Below are 15399 nucleotides of genomic sequence, written 5' to 3'. Positions count from 1 at the left end.
TAAGTGTCTGAGACCTGATTTGAACTCAGGTCCTCCTGACTATGATGCTACCTTTTAATTGTTTTTGTTGGGTCGTTTCAGTAGTGCCCAATTCTCTGTGACCTCATTTGAAGCTTTCTTGGCAGAAATACTGGAGTGTTTTCCCATTCTTTCTCCAGCTCATTTTATAGCTGAGGAAACTGAGGCCAATTAGCACACACAGCTAGTGTCTGAGGCTGGATTTGAACTCAGGTCTTCCTGACTCCAGGCCTGGTGTTACCTAACAGCCAAGAGGGTCTGTGACACATAGAAGGTTAAGAACCTCTAGTTTAGAGGGACTAAGAAAACCCCATGGGGTCACAAAGAGTCAGACACAACTGAATGACATAAGGATAATAAACCTATGTACCCCATTCTCAGAACATTATTTTAAACACATTATTTAAGACAAAATACACAAAGGATTACAATGGAAGCCAATTATAGTGAGATACAGTTATTAAAATACATACATATATATCTATACATATATACATACATACATACATACATATATATATCTTTTTCTTTTTCTTTTTTGCGGGCAGTGAGGGTTAAGTGATTTGTCCAGGGTCACACAGCTGGTAAGAGTCAAGTGTCTGAGGCTGGATTTGAACTCAGGAACTCCTGAATCCAGGGCTAGTGCTCTATCCACTGCACCACCTAGCAGCCCCCTAAAGTATATATTTACAGAAATAACTCAGTTCACAGACCCTAGATTAAGAAACTCTGCTCTAAATTTTAGCCAATTATCCATAATGGGAGTTGATACGAAACAATATTTATAGTAAATTTAAAACCGTGCTTATGCTATAAATGGGGGCCTCTTATTTTATATTCACTCTGCTAGACTGGTGCTCAGTTAAGTGAGTAAACATCATGTGTCATTAGGCACTTGCAGTGATTATTTATAGGCAGACAGGAAGCCAACTTTTTGGTCATGAGATTTCAAAAAATCAATTTCCAGTGAATGGCTTCATATAAACAACACATATGATAGTGAACATCTTTGGGGTGTGTGTGTGTGTGTGTGTGTGTGTGTGAGAGAGAGAGAGAGAGAGAGAGAGAGAGAGAGATCTCATACCATAACTTTTTCTTTCCCTAAGTGAAAAGGGCCTTCTCCTGGAGAAAAAATGCAAAGGCAAAAATGGAGATGTAGCCCAGTGGTTTAAGGGAAGAGCACTCCTGTGGGAAATGAGGCTCTCCCAGCAGATAGCCACTGTTTGGCGGGAAAAAATGTAGACGTCAGAAACGTTGGTCAGACTTTTGGTGAATGAGGCGGTTGGCACCTTGGAACTTAATGAATGCTCAGTGAACCGGGTTGATCCAAATTGAATTAATGAGCAGAACGACATGTTGGTTCTCTTTGCAGATTGCTGACTTTGGTCTCTCCAACCTCTATCAAAAGGATAAATTTCTGCAGACTTTTTGTGGAAGTCCCCTTTATGCATCCCCAGAAATTGTCAATGGAAGACCTTACCGAGGCCCCGAGGTAAGTGACGTGGCTGGGGTGATGGGTAGAATTTAAATACAGAAATAGATTTCGATAGATTCTTCTATTGGATGAGAAATACACATACACATTTTTTTCCCCCTTTTCTGTTCTTCTTTCCCCCTCACCCTCTCTGTGTCCCAAGGCTGCTTTGCTATGAGACTTAGATGACTATCACATTTGCAGATGACACAAAGGGATGTTTTAAAGGATGATAGTCAGGAGCTAGAAAGATAAGAAGATGGAATGCAGTAGGAATAAGCATATGATCACTGAATGTCAGGATTAGAAAAGAGTGTGACCTTGGGCAAATCACTTTACCTCTGAGTCTCTGTTCAGTCATCTTTAACGTGAGAGACCTTGGAAGACTCTCCCATCTCTAGGTCTGTGGCCCTATGAGACCTTGAAGGCACTCTACTCCAATCCCAATAGTATCTCGTCTATAACAAGCCCGATAAGGACCATCCAGCCTTGCTTGAAGCCCTCCAGCGACGGGAGCTCACTAACTATGGAGACATCCCGGCTCACCTTTGAGCAAACTAAGCCTTAGCTTTTGGGGCTGCCACATTCCACAAAGATTAAACATAGAATATGGAAGGGCTCTTGGAGGCCAGAAGTTCTTTTTGTTTGTTTGTTTGTTTGTTTTTGTGGGGCAATAAGGGTGAAGTGACTTTCCCAGGGTCACACAGCTAGTAAGTGTCAAGTGTCTGGGGCCAGATTTGAACTCGGGTACTCCTGAATCCAGGGCTGGTGCTTTATCCACTGTGCCTCCTAACTGCCCCCTTATACTTTGTTTTTGTTTGTTTGTTTGTTTTCAGAAGTTCTTAACTTAGGGTCCCATGGGTAGATTTCAGGGGGTCTGTGAACTTGGGTGAGCAAACAGCTCCATCTCTTTTTCACTGACTTCTAATTGAACTTGAGCATTTCTTCAATCATGAGTGTAGGTTACAAGCATGACCAGACTGCCCAGAGAGGTCCATGATGCTAAAAAAAAGGTGAAGACCGGGCAGCTAGGTGGCGCAGTGGATAGAGCACCGGCCCTGGAGTCAGGAGTACCTGAGTTCAAATCCAGCCTCAGACACTTAACACTTACTAGCTGTGTGACCTTGGGCAAGTCACTTAACCCCAATTGCCTCACTTAAAGAAAAGGTGAAGACCTCTCTGATATGGCCCAGCCCTTTCATTTTACAGATGAGGAAACTGAGGCCCAGAGAGATGGAATGGTTTGCCCAAGGTTGTGTGGGTAGTAAGTGGCAGATGCTCTGACTCCAAAGCCAGCTCTGTTTTTATCATTTGTCTGCCTGGTCATCGCAGGGCATGACATCCTGTCATGTGCCACCTGAACACTCTCCCCAGCTTAGCAACATCATTTCTAACAAGGGAACATTGTACCCCAGATGCAGTATTCCTAGGGCAGAATCTGGTGACATTATCACCTTTTTAAGCCCAGCTCCTGTGCTTCCATCGAGGACTCCAAGTCTTAGCTTTTTGGGCTACCATATTCCCCAAGGAGAGGCAGTTTGCGTGTCATAAAGATGTATGTTCAAGACCTGCCTGTGATGCATGCTGGCTGTGCGACCTTGGGCATGTCACTCCTCAAACCAGAAGCAAACATGCTAGGGCTTCGATTAAGAGTGAATGATGGGAGGGGCAGCTAGGTGGCACAGTAGATAGAGTACTGGCCCTGGATTCTGTAACGATTGGAATAACGCCACCTGCTGGATACTTACTGTAGAAGAGTTCTGCCCATGAAGCGAAGGTCTTTGAGGGCAAGACCAGGCATCAGGAAGTGACGCAGACTAGTGGGAGGAGGAAGGAAGAGACTGGCGCTCAGTCTCTTTTTTTTTCCTGAGGACGCTGGCGGAGAAGGGAGCTAGAAATGTGCTCTCCCTTTAATAGATAGGAATCTAGGCCTTTCTCTCTCTCTTTACCAAATTCTTATTCTCCTTAATAAATGCTTAAAAACCTAACTCTTGCTAAAGCTTATAATTTATTGGCGACCACTCATTAGATATTTTAGACAGACTAGCTAGAATTTTAGCCCTTAACAATTCAGGAGGATCTGAGTTCAAATCTGGCCTCAGACATTTGACACTAGCTGTGTAACCTTGGGCAAGTCACTTAACCCTCATTGCCCCACAAAAATTAAAAACAAACAAACATTTTTTTAAAAAAAAAGAGTGAATGATGGTAATAATAATAATGGCTAGCAGGCTAATAATAATAATGGCTTTGTGGAGTGCAAAGCACTTTACATATATCATCTCATTTAATCCTCACAGTAACCCTCTATGGTAGGTGTTCTAATTATTTTCTTTTTATAGATGGGGAAACTGAGGCAAAGTGAGAAGAAAGTGCTGCACCTCTATAATTGATACCTAATGATGATTATAATAGTTAGCATTTCTATAGCACCTACTATGTGCTTTATAGTTATGATGACTTTTGTTTGTTTTTGTGGGGCAATGGGGGTTAAGTGACTTGCCCAGGGTCACACAGCTAGTAAGTGCCAAGTGTCTGAGGCCGGATTTGAACTCAGGTCCTCCTGACTCCAGGGCCGGTGCTTTATCCACTGCGCCACCTAGCCGCCCCCTGATTACCAATTATTATTATTGTTCTGTAGTCACTGAAAGGAGGAATCAGACCTTCCTCCTGGATGCCCCTGTGACATTTAGCTTAAGTGCTTGGAGAGAGTTACCACATGGCAGTTGCTAAATGCAGCCTCTGGGTGATTTAGGGGGGACTAGGGTTGAGGCCAGCTGCCATCTTGGCTCTGCTAATGGGCTAGGTCAGGGGTTCTTGGCCCGGGTTCTGTGAACTTGTTTTTGTTTTCATATATGTGTGTATTTGTGTGTATGTGAGAATACATACACACATATACATATGAGAATATATGTGTGTATATGAGAATATATTATATAAACTTGTTTTTGTTTTCATATATAACAAATGAATATATTATATAAATAATATGTGTGTATATGTTTATGTATGTGTATATTCATAGATATACACACACATACTATACAGGGTGTTCCAAAAGTCTTAGTAAAATTTTAAGCTATTAAAGCTTAATTTAAAAAATAATCCTCTATATTTTATATATTTAAAAACATTCTGACTCCCAAGGGGACTACCGCATAAAAAAGGGTTAAGACCCCCTGGTCTAAGGGCACTTTGCCGGGCTTGGCCTTTATTTCTCTTCTGCTTCTCATCCTTCTTCTCCAGGTGGACAGCTGGGCACTGGGTGTATTGCTTTATACTCTGGTTTATGGGACAATGCCCTTTGACGGCTTTGATCACAAGAATCTCATCCGCCAGATCAGCAGCGGTGAATACCGGGAGCCCACGCAGCCTTCAGGTGTGTAACAGAGCTGGAGGGAATTGCCACCAAGGGCTGATGGGAAGGCTCGGGATTGCTGCCTTCCGAGGTCCAGTTAATAGTTGGGGAATCATTTTGTTACAGCAAGCATGTCGGGAGTCCCCAATCTCCCAATTGTGTCCCCTCCCCAGCCCCTGACAAAGAGAGCTTCACCCTACAGGGAAACATGGGTGAGCTGGAAAATTCTCCTGCATCAGGAGGTCTGTAGGCCCCCATCCTGCTCCCAGTCACTCCCAGCCACAGAATTAGGCCAAATTTCCCCATTTCCCCCTTCTCCTTTCCTTTTTTTTTTTTTTTTGCGGGGCAATGGGGATTAAGTGACTTGCCCACGGTCACACAGCTAGTAAGTGTCAAGTGTCTGAGGCCAGATTTGAACTCAGGTCCTCCTGAATCCAGGGCCAGTGCTTTATCCACTGTGCTACCTAGCTGCCCCCTCCTTTCCTTTTGAATGGCTTTTACTTGGTTGCAGGATTCACAAATCTCAGTCTAAATTCACATGCCAGATAATCCAGCCTGAGTTTTTTTGGATCAAAATTCTTGTTGGCCTACAGAGAATCCTCTCCCTAAGTGCCTAAGTGGCAGCCTGGGAGCAGCCTGGTAGTCCTGAGGCTGCTGGGAGGAGTGGGGGCAGGGGGCAGCCAGGGACTTAGCTTCTGGAATATTTGGCCTATAAACTGACCCCAGTTTGGGAACTTTTTTTCCCCCTCTTTAACCTCCAAAGGTCAACCCCATAAACCGAGATAGATGGTAAGTTTGTCTGGCCTCCAGGAAGTTCCAATAGGGACCTTTCAGCTAGGTCTGGGAGAGCAGAAGGTTCCCGACGCTTAGTGCAGACAAGCTGTAATTTGAGAGCAGGCCCTGATATAGATCAGTTCTTTTGCCTGACCCTGAGGTGAGAGGGGGGTTATATGAAAAAAACAGAGGGGATAGAGAAGCAGCATGGCACCAAGCATTGGTCTTGGCATTAGAAAGGCCTGGGTACAAGTACTGCCGCTGGTTCTTCAGAGAGAGAGAGAGAGAAGTGTGTGTGTGTGTGTGTGTGTGAGAGAGAGAGAGAGAGAGAGAGAGAGAGAGAGAGAGAGAGTGTTTGTACAAGTGTCCCTTCCAAGGGATGAAAGAGTATTTGATCATCTGTGTTTCTCTTTTGTTGGGGAGTGGGGTTGGGGGATACCCACTAGAAGAATTTGATAGGCCTGTTCTAGGTCAAGTGCTTTTTTCTCTCTCTGCCCATTTTTTCCCTTTAAACAAAAAAGACTAGAGTTGGTGGAAAGGTCAGAAGCTCCTTGACATTCCTTTACCAATATGGCAAAAGATGCAGCTTCTTGATAACCCACTAGCACATTGCTCTGAATTCTGAAGGTGCTCAGCCTCAGATCCCACAGGGTAGCCTGGTCCACAGCTCCCAGTGGGCCCATCCATCACGGCGCCTCTTTAATCATTTACCTGCCCAGCGATCATTCTTCATAGTCACATTTTCACCTTCTTTGTTAACCAAAGACTTTTCTGCTCTTGGCCTTAGATGCCCGAGGACTGATCAGGTGGATGCTGATGGTCAACCCAGAACGCCGCGCCACCATCGAGGACATTGCCAACCACTGGTGGGTCAACTGGGGCTACAAGAGTAGCGTTTGTGACTGTGATGCCCTGAGGGACTCAGAGTCCCCGCTGCTGGCTCGGATCATTGATTGGCATCACCGTTCCACTGGCCTTCAAGTGGAGGGGGACACCAAGGCCAAGGGTTTGGCCAAACCTGGTGCCCCGGAAGGTGTGTTGGAAAGGCAGAGGTCACTGAAGAAGTCTAAGAAGGAGAATGATATTGCCCAGTCCAGCCAGGATGGACCAGCAGAGAGCCCGTGCAAGTCCGGCTCCAAGAGGCCCAAGAGCATCCTGAAAAAGAGAAGCAACAGCGAACATCGATCCCACAGTGCGGGTTTCATTGAAGGGGTGGTCAGCCCCACGCTGCCCTCTGGTTTTAAGATGGAGCAGGAGCTGTGTAGGACTGGGACACCCCTGAAGAGCCCCGTGGAGGCCGAGGGAGCTGGCAAACTTGGACCCAAGCAGTTGGCGACGATGCCCAAAAAAGGCATCTTGAAGAAGACCCAGCAGAGAGAATCAGGTTACTACTCTTCTCCCGAGCGGAGTGAGTCATCCGAGTTGTTGGATGGTAATGATGCCCCGGGAGGCAGCAACCTCCCCTCGCCGGGGGTCCCCGACTCAGCCCGGGGGGGCCCCCACAGCCTCTCTTACCGGAGGAAGGGCATCTTGAAACACAGTAGCAAATACTCGGCGAGTAGCACAGACTCCACACTCCTCAGCCCCGGGGCGCCCACGCTGGAATCCACGGAGGAGCGTGGTGTGCCGGGGGAAGGGCTCTCTCGGAGTTACAGCCGCCCATCCAGTGTGATCAGTGACGATAGCATCCTGTCCAGTGACTCCTTTGACCTCCTCGACCTGCAGGAGAGCCGGCCTGCCCAGCAGCGGATCCGGAGCTGCGTCTCCGCCGAAAACTTCCTGCAGATCCAGGATTTTGAGGGGCTTCAGAACAGGCCACGACCTCAGTACCTGAAACGGTATCGAAACCGGATGGTGGACAATAGTTTCTCCCTGCTCACGGACATGGACGATGTGACTCAGGTGTATAAGAAAGCCCTGGAAATCTGCAACAAACTTAATTAGCGGCTGGGTGGTGGGGAGCCTGGGGAGGGGAGGGTGGGCCGAGGGGAGTGACGGATCACCTTTGTGCTGGTGGGGATACCTGCCTGGTTCTTAGTTTACTGACAGATAGCGAGGATCTCCAAACCTGTTGGAGGAGTCTTCCTCTGCCAAATCCTGTGAGTGTGCCAAGCTGCACAGGGTGCATGAAAGGAAAGGCCTGCGTATCTGCCAGAGCCGTGTGGTCTAACTAGCATATACCTGATGCCATCTGTTCTGAGGTCCCAGTGGCTGGCACGAGTGTCTAGGAGGTCTCTCAGAATTCTCGTCCAGAATGCTTCTGGGCAACGGCAGTGGGGGGAAAGTAAAAGTGGGGAGAAATACCCTGATAGTCACCCTCAAGCTTGGCCACAAGAGTGTTTTGGATTCTGGGGGACAGACATGTAACCAGTGCTCGGGTCCTGGCCCAATATGTACACTCTCCATCTTCTCGATGCCTGCCATCTTTTTATCCATCTCACTGCCCCGTTCTCATAGATGCCTGAAGGGGCAGGGGCGGCGGGGGGGGGGGGGGGGGGGGGGCAGCAGGGGAAGAGAGAGGATAAAGTCTCCTGGGTGTGCCACTCGTTCTTAGCTCTGAGAAGGGTCTCTGCGGGAGCGGGAGAGTAACATCAGCAGCAGACATAAAGCTGGGGGAAACAGTCTCTTGGGTTTTAGCCTAGGTGACTGAGAGCCAACTCCCCCTCAGGAAAAGACATCTCATCATCGATCGATCTTTTCTAAGGTCACAGTATTAACTGGAATGCTGCCTTGTGGGCCCCCAACCTTACAATGGACATCCTTTTTCATGGCTGTGATCTCCAAAGGGTTGGCTGGTTCCTCTCTGCAGTGTTCCCCATCTGCAAGCAGTGCCCTCTGGCCAGAGCGGGTGTGCCCAGGAGGAGTCGCAAAGGTTAGATAAAGTAGGTAGCTTCTAGAATGTTAGTGTGTGGGAAGGGTGTTGGGCCTAGTAATGTCCGTCCTGCCCAAATGGAATGTGACTCATTAGGGCTTGGAGGATGCATCAAAATTCTGGGCTTTTAAAACGAAAACTGCCGTGGATCGTGGATTAGTGATGGAAGGGACTTTGGGGGCCAGTGAGTTCAATCCCCTCATTTTACAGATGAGGAACTGAGGCCCAGAGATGTTAAGCAATTTGCCCAGGGTCACACAGCTGCAGGGTGTCTGAGGCCAGGTCTTCCTGACTCCCAAGTCTAGAGTTGGTGTGATGCAGTTGCAGGAACGGTTGGGATTCAGGACCTCTAAATGGGAGAGCGCTAGACGGTTGAACCCATAAAGATTGTCCATCCTCCTACTGGATTATTGTAGTATGAGTCTTAGCTGGGGGGGAATTGCAGAGTTCATTCTTTGATTGAAGACTGCCAGGCTCTGAGAGGCAGAGAAATGTGGGGGAAGGCCTAGGAAGGTGAAAGAGGACATACCCCAGAGACTGGAACATCAACTCATCTGGCTCCCCACGAAGAGGGCACTGCCTCGCTCCCATCTTAACCAGTCAACCAATGGACATTTATTAAGCACTTACTGCATACCAGGCAATGGGAATACAGAGAAAAAAGCAAAAAAACCCCCAAACAGTCCCACCCTTGCCCCTCTCCCGAGTGGAGGATTGCCCCCAGGATTCCTTAAGCCAGAAATGGGGCTAGAGGAAGGACTCAGCCCTGTGGGAGTGTTAGAACCACAAAGGATGCTGGGAGAGGTGGGGGGAGGTGGGTCTTACATATCAAAGAAGTGAAAAGAGTCAAGAGGTGAAGTGCCTTCCTCAGCATCCCATAGAGAGAGTTAGCCGGAGAGGCAAGACCTGAACTGGGTTCTCAGGATGGCCAACCGATCTGTGCTCTTTCTACCACATCCTAATGCTGTTGTTCCCTGTTTGAATTGATTCCCCTTCCTCTCCCACATACACTCAACAAGGAAAATGGATGTTTCCCCCAAGTGCATGCGCCAGGGGCAAAGGCTCTCAATAACTCACCCCCTGTGCCATTTTGTACGTCACAAACTCAACGACCAAACCTTCTTTGCTACCAGCCATCCGTGGATCGTAGCTGGCCTGGTCAAGAAGCCCCTGCATGATTCAGGTACAGAGGCTGCAGAAGTGCCTCTTACTTTCAGCACCCCATTTTTTTCTCTGCCAAACAACTGTTAATAGTCTTCAAAGGACTCTGGTGCAGTGTATTTCCAAACCCATTGAAATACCATTTTCTTCCCCGGTACTCTTCCCCTCTTAACTCTCCCCTCCCCCTTGACACCCCTGCCCCTCCCCGGTGTACTTCTTTATTCCATTCTGTGGGCAAAGATCATGAGTCCAGAGCTGGAAGGGACCTCAGAGGACATTTTACAGAGGGGGAAACTGAGGCCTTGGGAGTTTCAAAGACTTCATCAAAATCACACAAGTAATACGTCATAGCATCATTGACCCAGAGCCAAAGGAACCTCAGTGGCCATTTAGTCTGACTGACATATTCCCAGGTGAGGAGATTGAGGCCCACGTGACTTTCCCAAGGTCGCAAAGGTAGTATCAGAGGTGGGATTCTGAACCCAGGGCCTCTGACTCCCGAGCAGAAGAGTCCATGGATTCTTTTAAAGGAAAACTTCAAATAGGGAGGAACACCTTCAGCCAACTTTTCTGCTGGATTCTGGCCTGCCTGTTAACCAGTGCTCACAGGAGTGATGTTTAATTAATTTCCATGGAATTAATGATGCTGGAAAGGGAACCTGGTGTTCCAGGTATCCATCCCTCTTAGGCAAGACCCCCTGGTGTCTTCGTTTACACATCTGCCCAATGGGTATACCAATCCTTCCCTTCATGGGTGAGCTGCAAATCTTCCCTAATGTTCAGAAAGTGCTTTAAGATGCCAGGTGAAAAAGTGTGCTTACCTGGATTGACCTCCCTGTTTGAATAGCCAATACAGGGATTAGAAGCATTTTTTTTTTCAGGTTGAAATCAGGGAGGGGGGTATTGCCCAGGCCTGCTCTCTCAAGAACAAATGTGAATGAATGATCGATCGATTGCTTCTTGTCAGACTGGAAATGTTCTGTAGGGATTGTACTGGCATGTTATCATTCCTAGAAGATTAAAAAAAAAAAGGAAGACAGAGAGAGAGAAAGAAAGAAAAAACTTGACTGCACATAGTTGTTTCACTCAGTGTTGTGATTTTTATTTAATTTCTATTTTTTTTGTAATACAAAGTTGACTTTTTTATTTGAATTTGTCTTTTTTTTTATTTATTGGTCTGAAAGCCATTTCAAAGGTATAATATATTTGGTGTAATTTAATTGGTGCAGTGCGTTGGAAGGCTCCAGCCAAAATTGGTTTTCTCTCATTGGTTTGTTTGAGCTCAGCAGCACATGGGGAAAAGCTGGAGAACTCACCCAAAGTGGATTTTTCATTGGATACTGATTTTTTTTTTTAAGGTTAAATAAAAAATGCAAGCTGATCTGAATTGCTGTGACCTGGCATCTTTTCATCATATTTGGTCTGGTCTTCGGTCTCTTCTCTTCGACCCCTCCCTGCCCCGTGAGCCTCCCATTACTTAGTTGGAAGAAGCATGAATGAACTTTTCTATCACAGAAATGGAGAAGCTTAGAATTGGTAGGGACCATCTACTCCAATCCACACTTAGCATCCCAGGACCATAGATCTGGAGTGGGAAGGGGTCTCACAGGCTATTTAGTCTGACCCTTCATTGTATAGATGAGGAAACTGAAGCCCAAGGAAGTGACTCATCCAAGGTCAATCAGGCAGTAAATGACAAAGCTAGGATTTGAACCAGTATCCCATGACTCATTCTAATGTTTAAAAACTTGCCACTACACTTACTACTCATTTTGGTCAGTTTTCTTTCTTTCTTTTTTTTTTGGTGAGGCAATTGGGGTTAACTGACTTGCCTAGGGTCACACAGCCAGTAACTGTCATGGGTCTGAGGCCGGATTTGAACTCAGGTCCTCCTGAATCCAGGGCCGGTGCTCTATCCACTGCACCACCTAGCTGCCCCTTTGATCAGGTTTTCAAGCAGGGACCTCGAGAGTTTTCCATGAATATCCACAAGTCATAAAGATATTGACTGGGCAAAGGTGAAGCATGGGGACTTGGGCCCTGCCAAGGACTAAAACAATTTGGTTTGATTCATGATGTAACTATTGAGTGTTTGCTGTGTGCCTCCCCTTGTGGGGAAGAGAAGAGGAACTGACGACTTCAGCTTCCTTGCCCTCAGGGAGTTTACACTCTGACTGGGGAAACATACCCACAGTGAACAAAATGTTTCCAGACCAAGGACCAAGGAGGCTGAGTCACTTGCCCAAATTCACATGCCTAGTAAGTAACCCTAAAATGTGTTTCTAAGAAATTAATTTCATAGCAGGTCAGGCTATTCTTTCTCCATGTGTTCTCTCCCTCTTTCTTTGTCCTTCCCTGCCTCTTTCTATTCCATCTCTCTGTCTCTCCCCCCCTCCTCTCTTTTTCATTTCTTTGTCTTTGTCTCTCTGCCTCTCTTCCATCTCTCTGTCTCTGTCTCCCTTTGTCTCTTCCTCATCCCCTCCTGAATCTCTCACTTCCCTCCCCCACCCTTTAAAAACTAGATCCCAGTGTGGACTTCATCTGGGGACCACGTGTTGGGGAGAGCAGCCATCTTTCATTAAAACAGTATAATCACAGCTGATCCAATTTACGGGATTGCCACACATGCCTAACAAAATATTGTATGACCAATAAAATTACTGTGTTCCGTGTAATGCACCAGTAATTAATGTTGTAAACCAACTTTCTGAGCAGCCTGCATATTTTGCACACAAATGAAAAGGAACTTTTTCCACATTCTCATTCCTGGTGGTTGTGCTGAAACGGTTTGCTTATGCAAGCCAGGTATCTTGGCCAGAGATGTTGCTGAGTGCCTTGGATTTGCAGTAATGGCTTCTCATCTGGTGGCAATTGCCAACCTCTTCTCTTTCAACTCCTAGCAGGCTCTTCTCTGTCACCAATTGGTGCCATGTGTTCCTTCAAAAGAAGAGATTTCCTCCCCTTCTGCTCTATTCCCACTGTCACTCCTTCATTCCTTCCCTGTGCTCTCATTACCTGACATTTTGATGGCTGTGATATCTGTCTAGCTGTTGTTCTTGACTCCAGGAAGCACAGTACCATGGAGAGAACACTGGCATTGGACGCACAAGACCTGAGTTCATGGTTTGGTGACCTTGACCTCCTTGGACCTCAGTTTCCTCATTTGTAAAATGGAGTTAGATTAGATGGCCACAGAGTTCCCTTCTAGTGCTAGATCTGTGGACCCTGATATTGTCATAAAAGGGCATACTTGTGATTGGAGCTCTTGGTTTTGAGGCTCACTTCAAGAGGAAGAACTCTAGACTAGCTCCAATGAAATCAAAACAAAACATTGTCATGGTCAGAGAGAAAGAATGGAGGGAGATTTGGTGGAATGAGTCCTAGATTTGGAATCGAGAGAATTTGAGTACAAATTTCAATCCTTCCACTCATTGTTCCATCCAATCATTCATTGATTCAACAAAAATGTATTAATTAACAAGTGTTTATTAAGCACCTACTATGTGCCAGGTGTTGACTTAGGTGCTGGGGATACTATGAAATAATCCCTACTTGTAAGGAGTTTATGCCCTTATCACCAAGATAAGCCACACACAAACATATACAGAATAAATACAATGTGAATACATATGAAGTCATTTGATACAACGTGGTTTGGGAGGAAGGATGGCACTAGCAGGTAGAGGAATCAGAAGGGACTTATTGTGTGAGATGGTGCTTGAGCTGAATCTTAAAGGAAAAGAGGGATGCTGTTGGATGGAGATGAGTGAGGGAATTCCGTGCATCAGGGATGGCCAGTGCAGATGTCCAAAACATGGAAGATGGAGAATCATGTGTGAGGAACAGAGAAAAGGAAAATGTGGCTAGGTCACAGAGTTTGAGAAGGGGAATAATGTCCAATGAGTCTGGAATGCTAGGCTAGGGACAGTTTGTATGGGGTTTTAAAAGATAAACATTAGACTTAAATATATTTTATCCTAGAGCCAATAGGGAACCAATAGAGTTGAGTAGGGTACTGCACCTATGGAAAGTCCCTTTGGTGGCTTTGAGTAGATACCTTGAGAGACCTGAGGCAGGGAGGTCAGACAGGAGGAAGCTCTTGCAATAATCCAGGTGAGAGGCGATAGGGGGCCCGAATGAAGGTGATATCTTTGTGAGTAGAGAGAAGGGATCCAACATGAGAGATGTTGAGATAGAAATAGCATGATTAGGTGTGTGTGTGTGTGTGTGTGTGTGTGTGTGTGTGTGTGTAGAGAGAGAGAGAGAAGAAGAGAAAAAAGAGAATTAAGGATAATTCTGGGATTATGAACCTGGGAAAATGGAAGGATGGCAATACCTTTGGCAGATATAGTGATATTTGGGAGAGGGAGGTAGTTTAGGGGCAAAGATAATTAATTCCATTTTGGGCATAATGAGTTTGAGATGTCTCGGGGGAATCCAATTAAACATGTCCAATAAGCAACTGGTGATGGAGCTCCAGAGACAGACTTGGGTGGGAAATGTAGATTAGGGAGCCATCTGCATAGAAATCATAGTTAAACCCAGAGGAGAGAAGAGGGCTAGGATAGCACTTTGGGATAGAGTAAGGAAGCATGATATGGATGATGAGCAAGCAAAGGAAACTGAGACCATATGATCAGCAACAGGAGAGTCATATCTCAAGTCAGAGAGGAGAGTATATCCAAGGAAAGAGTGTTAAATGCAGCAGATAGATTGAGAATGATAGAGACAGAAAAGACCATTACATTTGGTTACTTTGGTGAGAGCTGTTTCACTTTTGAAAGAGAGGAAGTGGAGGTGTGGCATATAGATAGTTTTTTCAAGGAGGAAAGGGAGGAGAGATATGGGATAATATAAAGGGATGATAAAGTCTAGTAAAGGGTTTTTAAGGATAGGGAGACTTTGGCATGTTTGAAGGCAGCAGGGAAGGAATTGGCAGGTAGGGAAAGAGGTTGAAGATTTGAGACAGGATGATTGAATTTGTAATCTGCTGGGAGAAGATGGGAGGGGAGGGGATCAAGGACACATCTAGAGGGGTTAGCCTTGGCAAGGAAAAGGCTACCTTTGTCAAAAACTGGGAGAAAGGAATGTAAGGGAGGGGTTGATTGAACCAATCAATCACCCCCACCTCACTTAAGGTAATAATCTTAATCAGGAGAAATCACCTCTTTAATCAATCATCAATCAACCAACCAAATGACATTAACTAGGCACAAAAAGCCCTTACTCCATTTGGAAGGACTGAAAGCCATTGGATAAAATGAATTGATGCTGTGCAGGAAATGTTTTGAGGTCTGTTAAGAAGATCCAGTCACACCCTTGTATAAAACAGTAAGCCCATACAGAGCCTAGATATTTGAGTAGCAGGCTAGCTCAGTTATGGAATCAGTTCTAGCCAAACCCTTGAGAGGAAATTCCTTGGGGGTGGGGAGGGATTGAGAAGGAGAAGAGCCATAACCCTTGTGGACTTAAAAAATTTGGAAGATCAAGAAAGAAGGAAGTTCAGAAGCCAGAAGCAGTCAATCTCGCTTCTAGCATCTAGCCCAGCCTGCAGAGGAATAACCAGACCAAAGGGGAAGCAACAATTCCACTGTGCTGAACCAACAGAGCTTCCCAGCTAGCTGATAGGGGTATCTACTGTTTCTCAGATCTAAGCCCAGGTAAGGAACTTGCAGAGCTCAGACCAGTAGGACAGAATCAGACTTTGCCCTGAATCAGACCACTTTTGAAGCAATGAAAGCT

At 46.0% G+C, this 15399-nt stretch overlaps 1 protein-coding gene across 2 annotated transcripts in view; it reads left to right on the top strand.

Moving 5' to 3' along the window:
- NUAK1 (NUAK family kinase 1) overlaps positions 1-7917 on the top strand; it is a 67519-nt gene extending 59602 nt beyond the window's left edge. For both annotated transcript variants that reach the window (XM_043967265.1, XM_043967266.1), the window contains exons 5-7: positions 1391-1510; positions 4739-4871; positions 6412-7917. In XM_043967265.1, the coding sequence (XP_043823200.1) occupies positions 1391-1510; positions 4739-4871; positions 6412-7568 (1410 nt within the window). In that variant the 3' untranslated portion in view covers positions 7569-7917. The remainder of the gene's footprint in view (positions 1-1390; positions 1511-4738; positions 4872-6411) is intronic.
- The last annotated feature ends 7482 nt before the right edge of the window (positions 7918-15399 follow it).

The sequence above is a fragment of the Dromiciops gliroides genome, chromosome 5, assembly GCF_019393635.1.
Source record: "Dromiciops gliroides isolate mDroGli1 chromosome 5, mDroGli1.pri, whole genome shotgun sequence".
NCBI lineage: Eukaryota > Metazoa > Chordata > Mammalia > Microbiotheria > Microbiotheriidae > Dromiciops > Dromiciops gliroides.
Note: the sequence above shows the minus strand (reverse complement) of the source record. Positions and strands in the feature narration are given on the sequence as shown.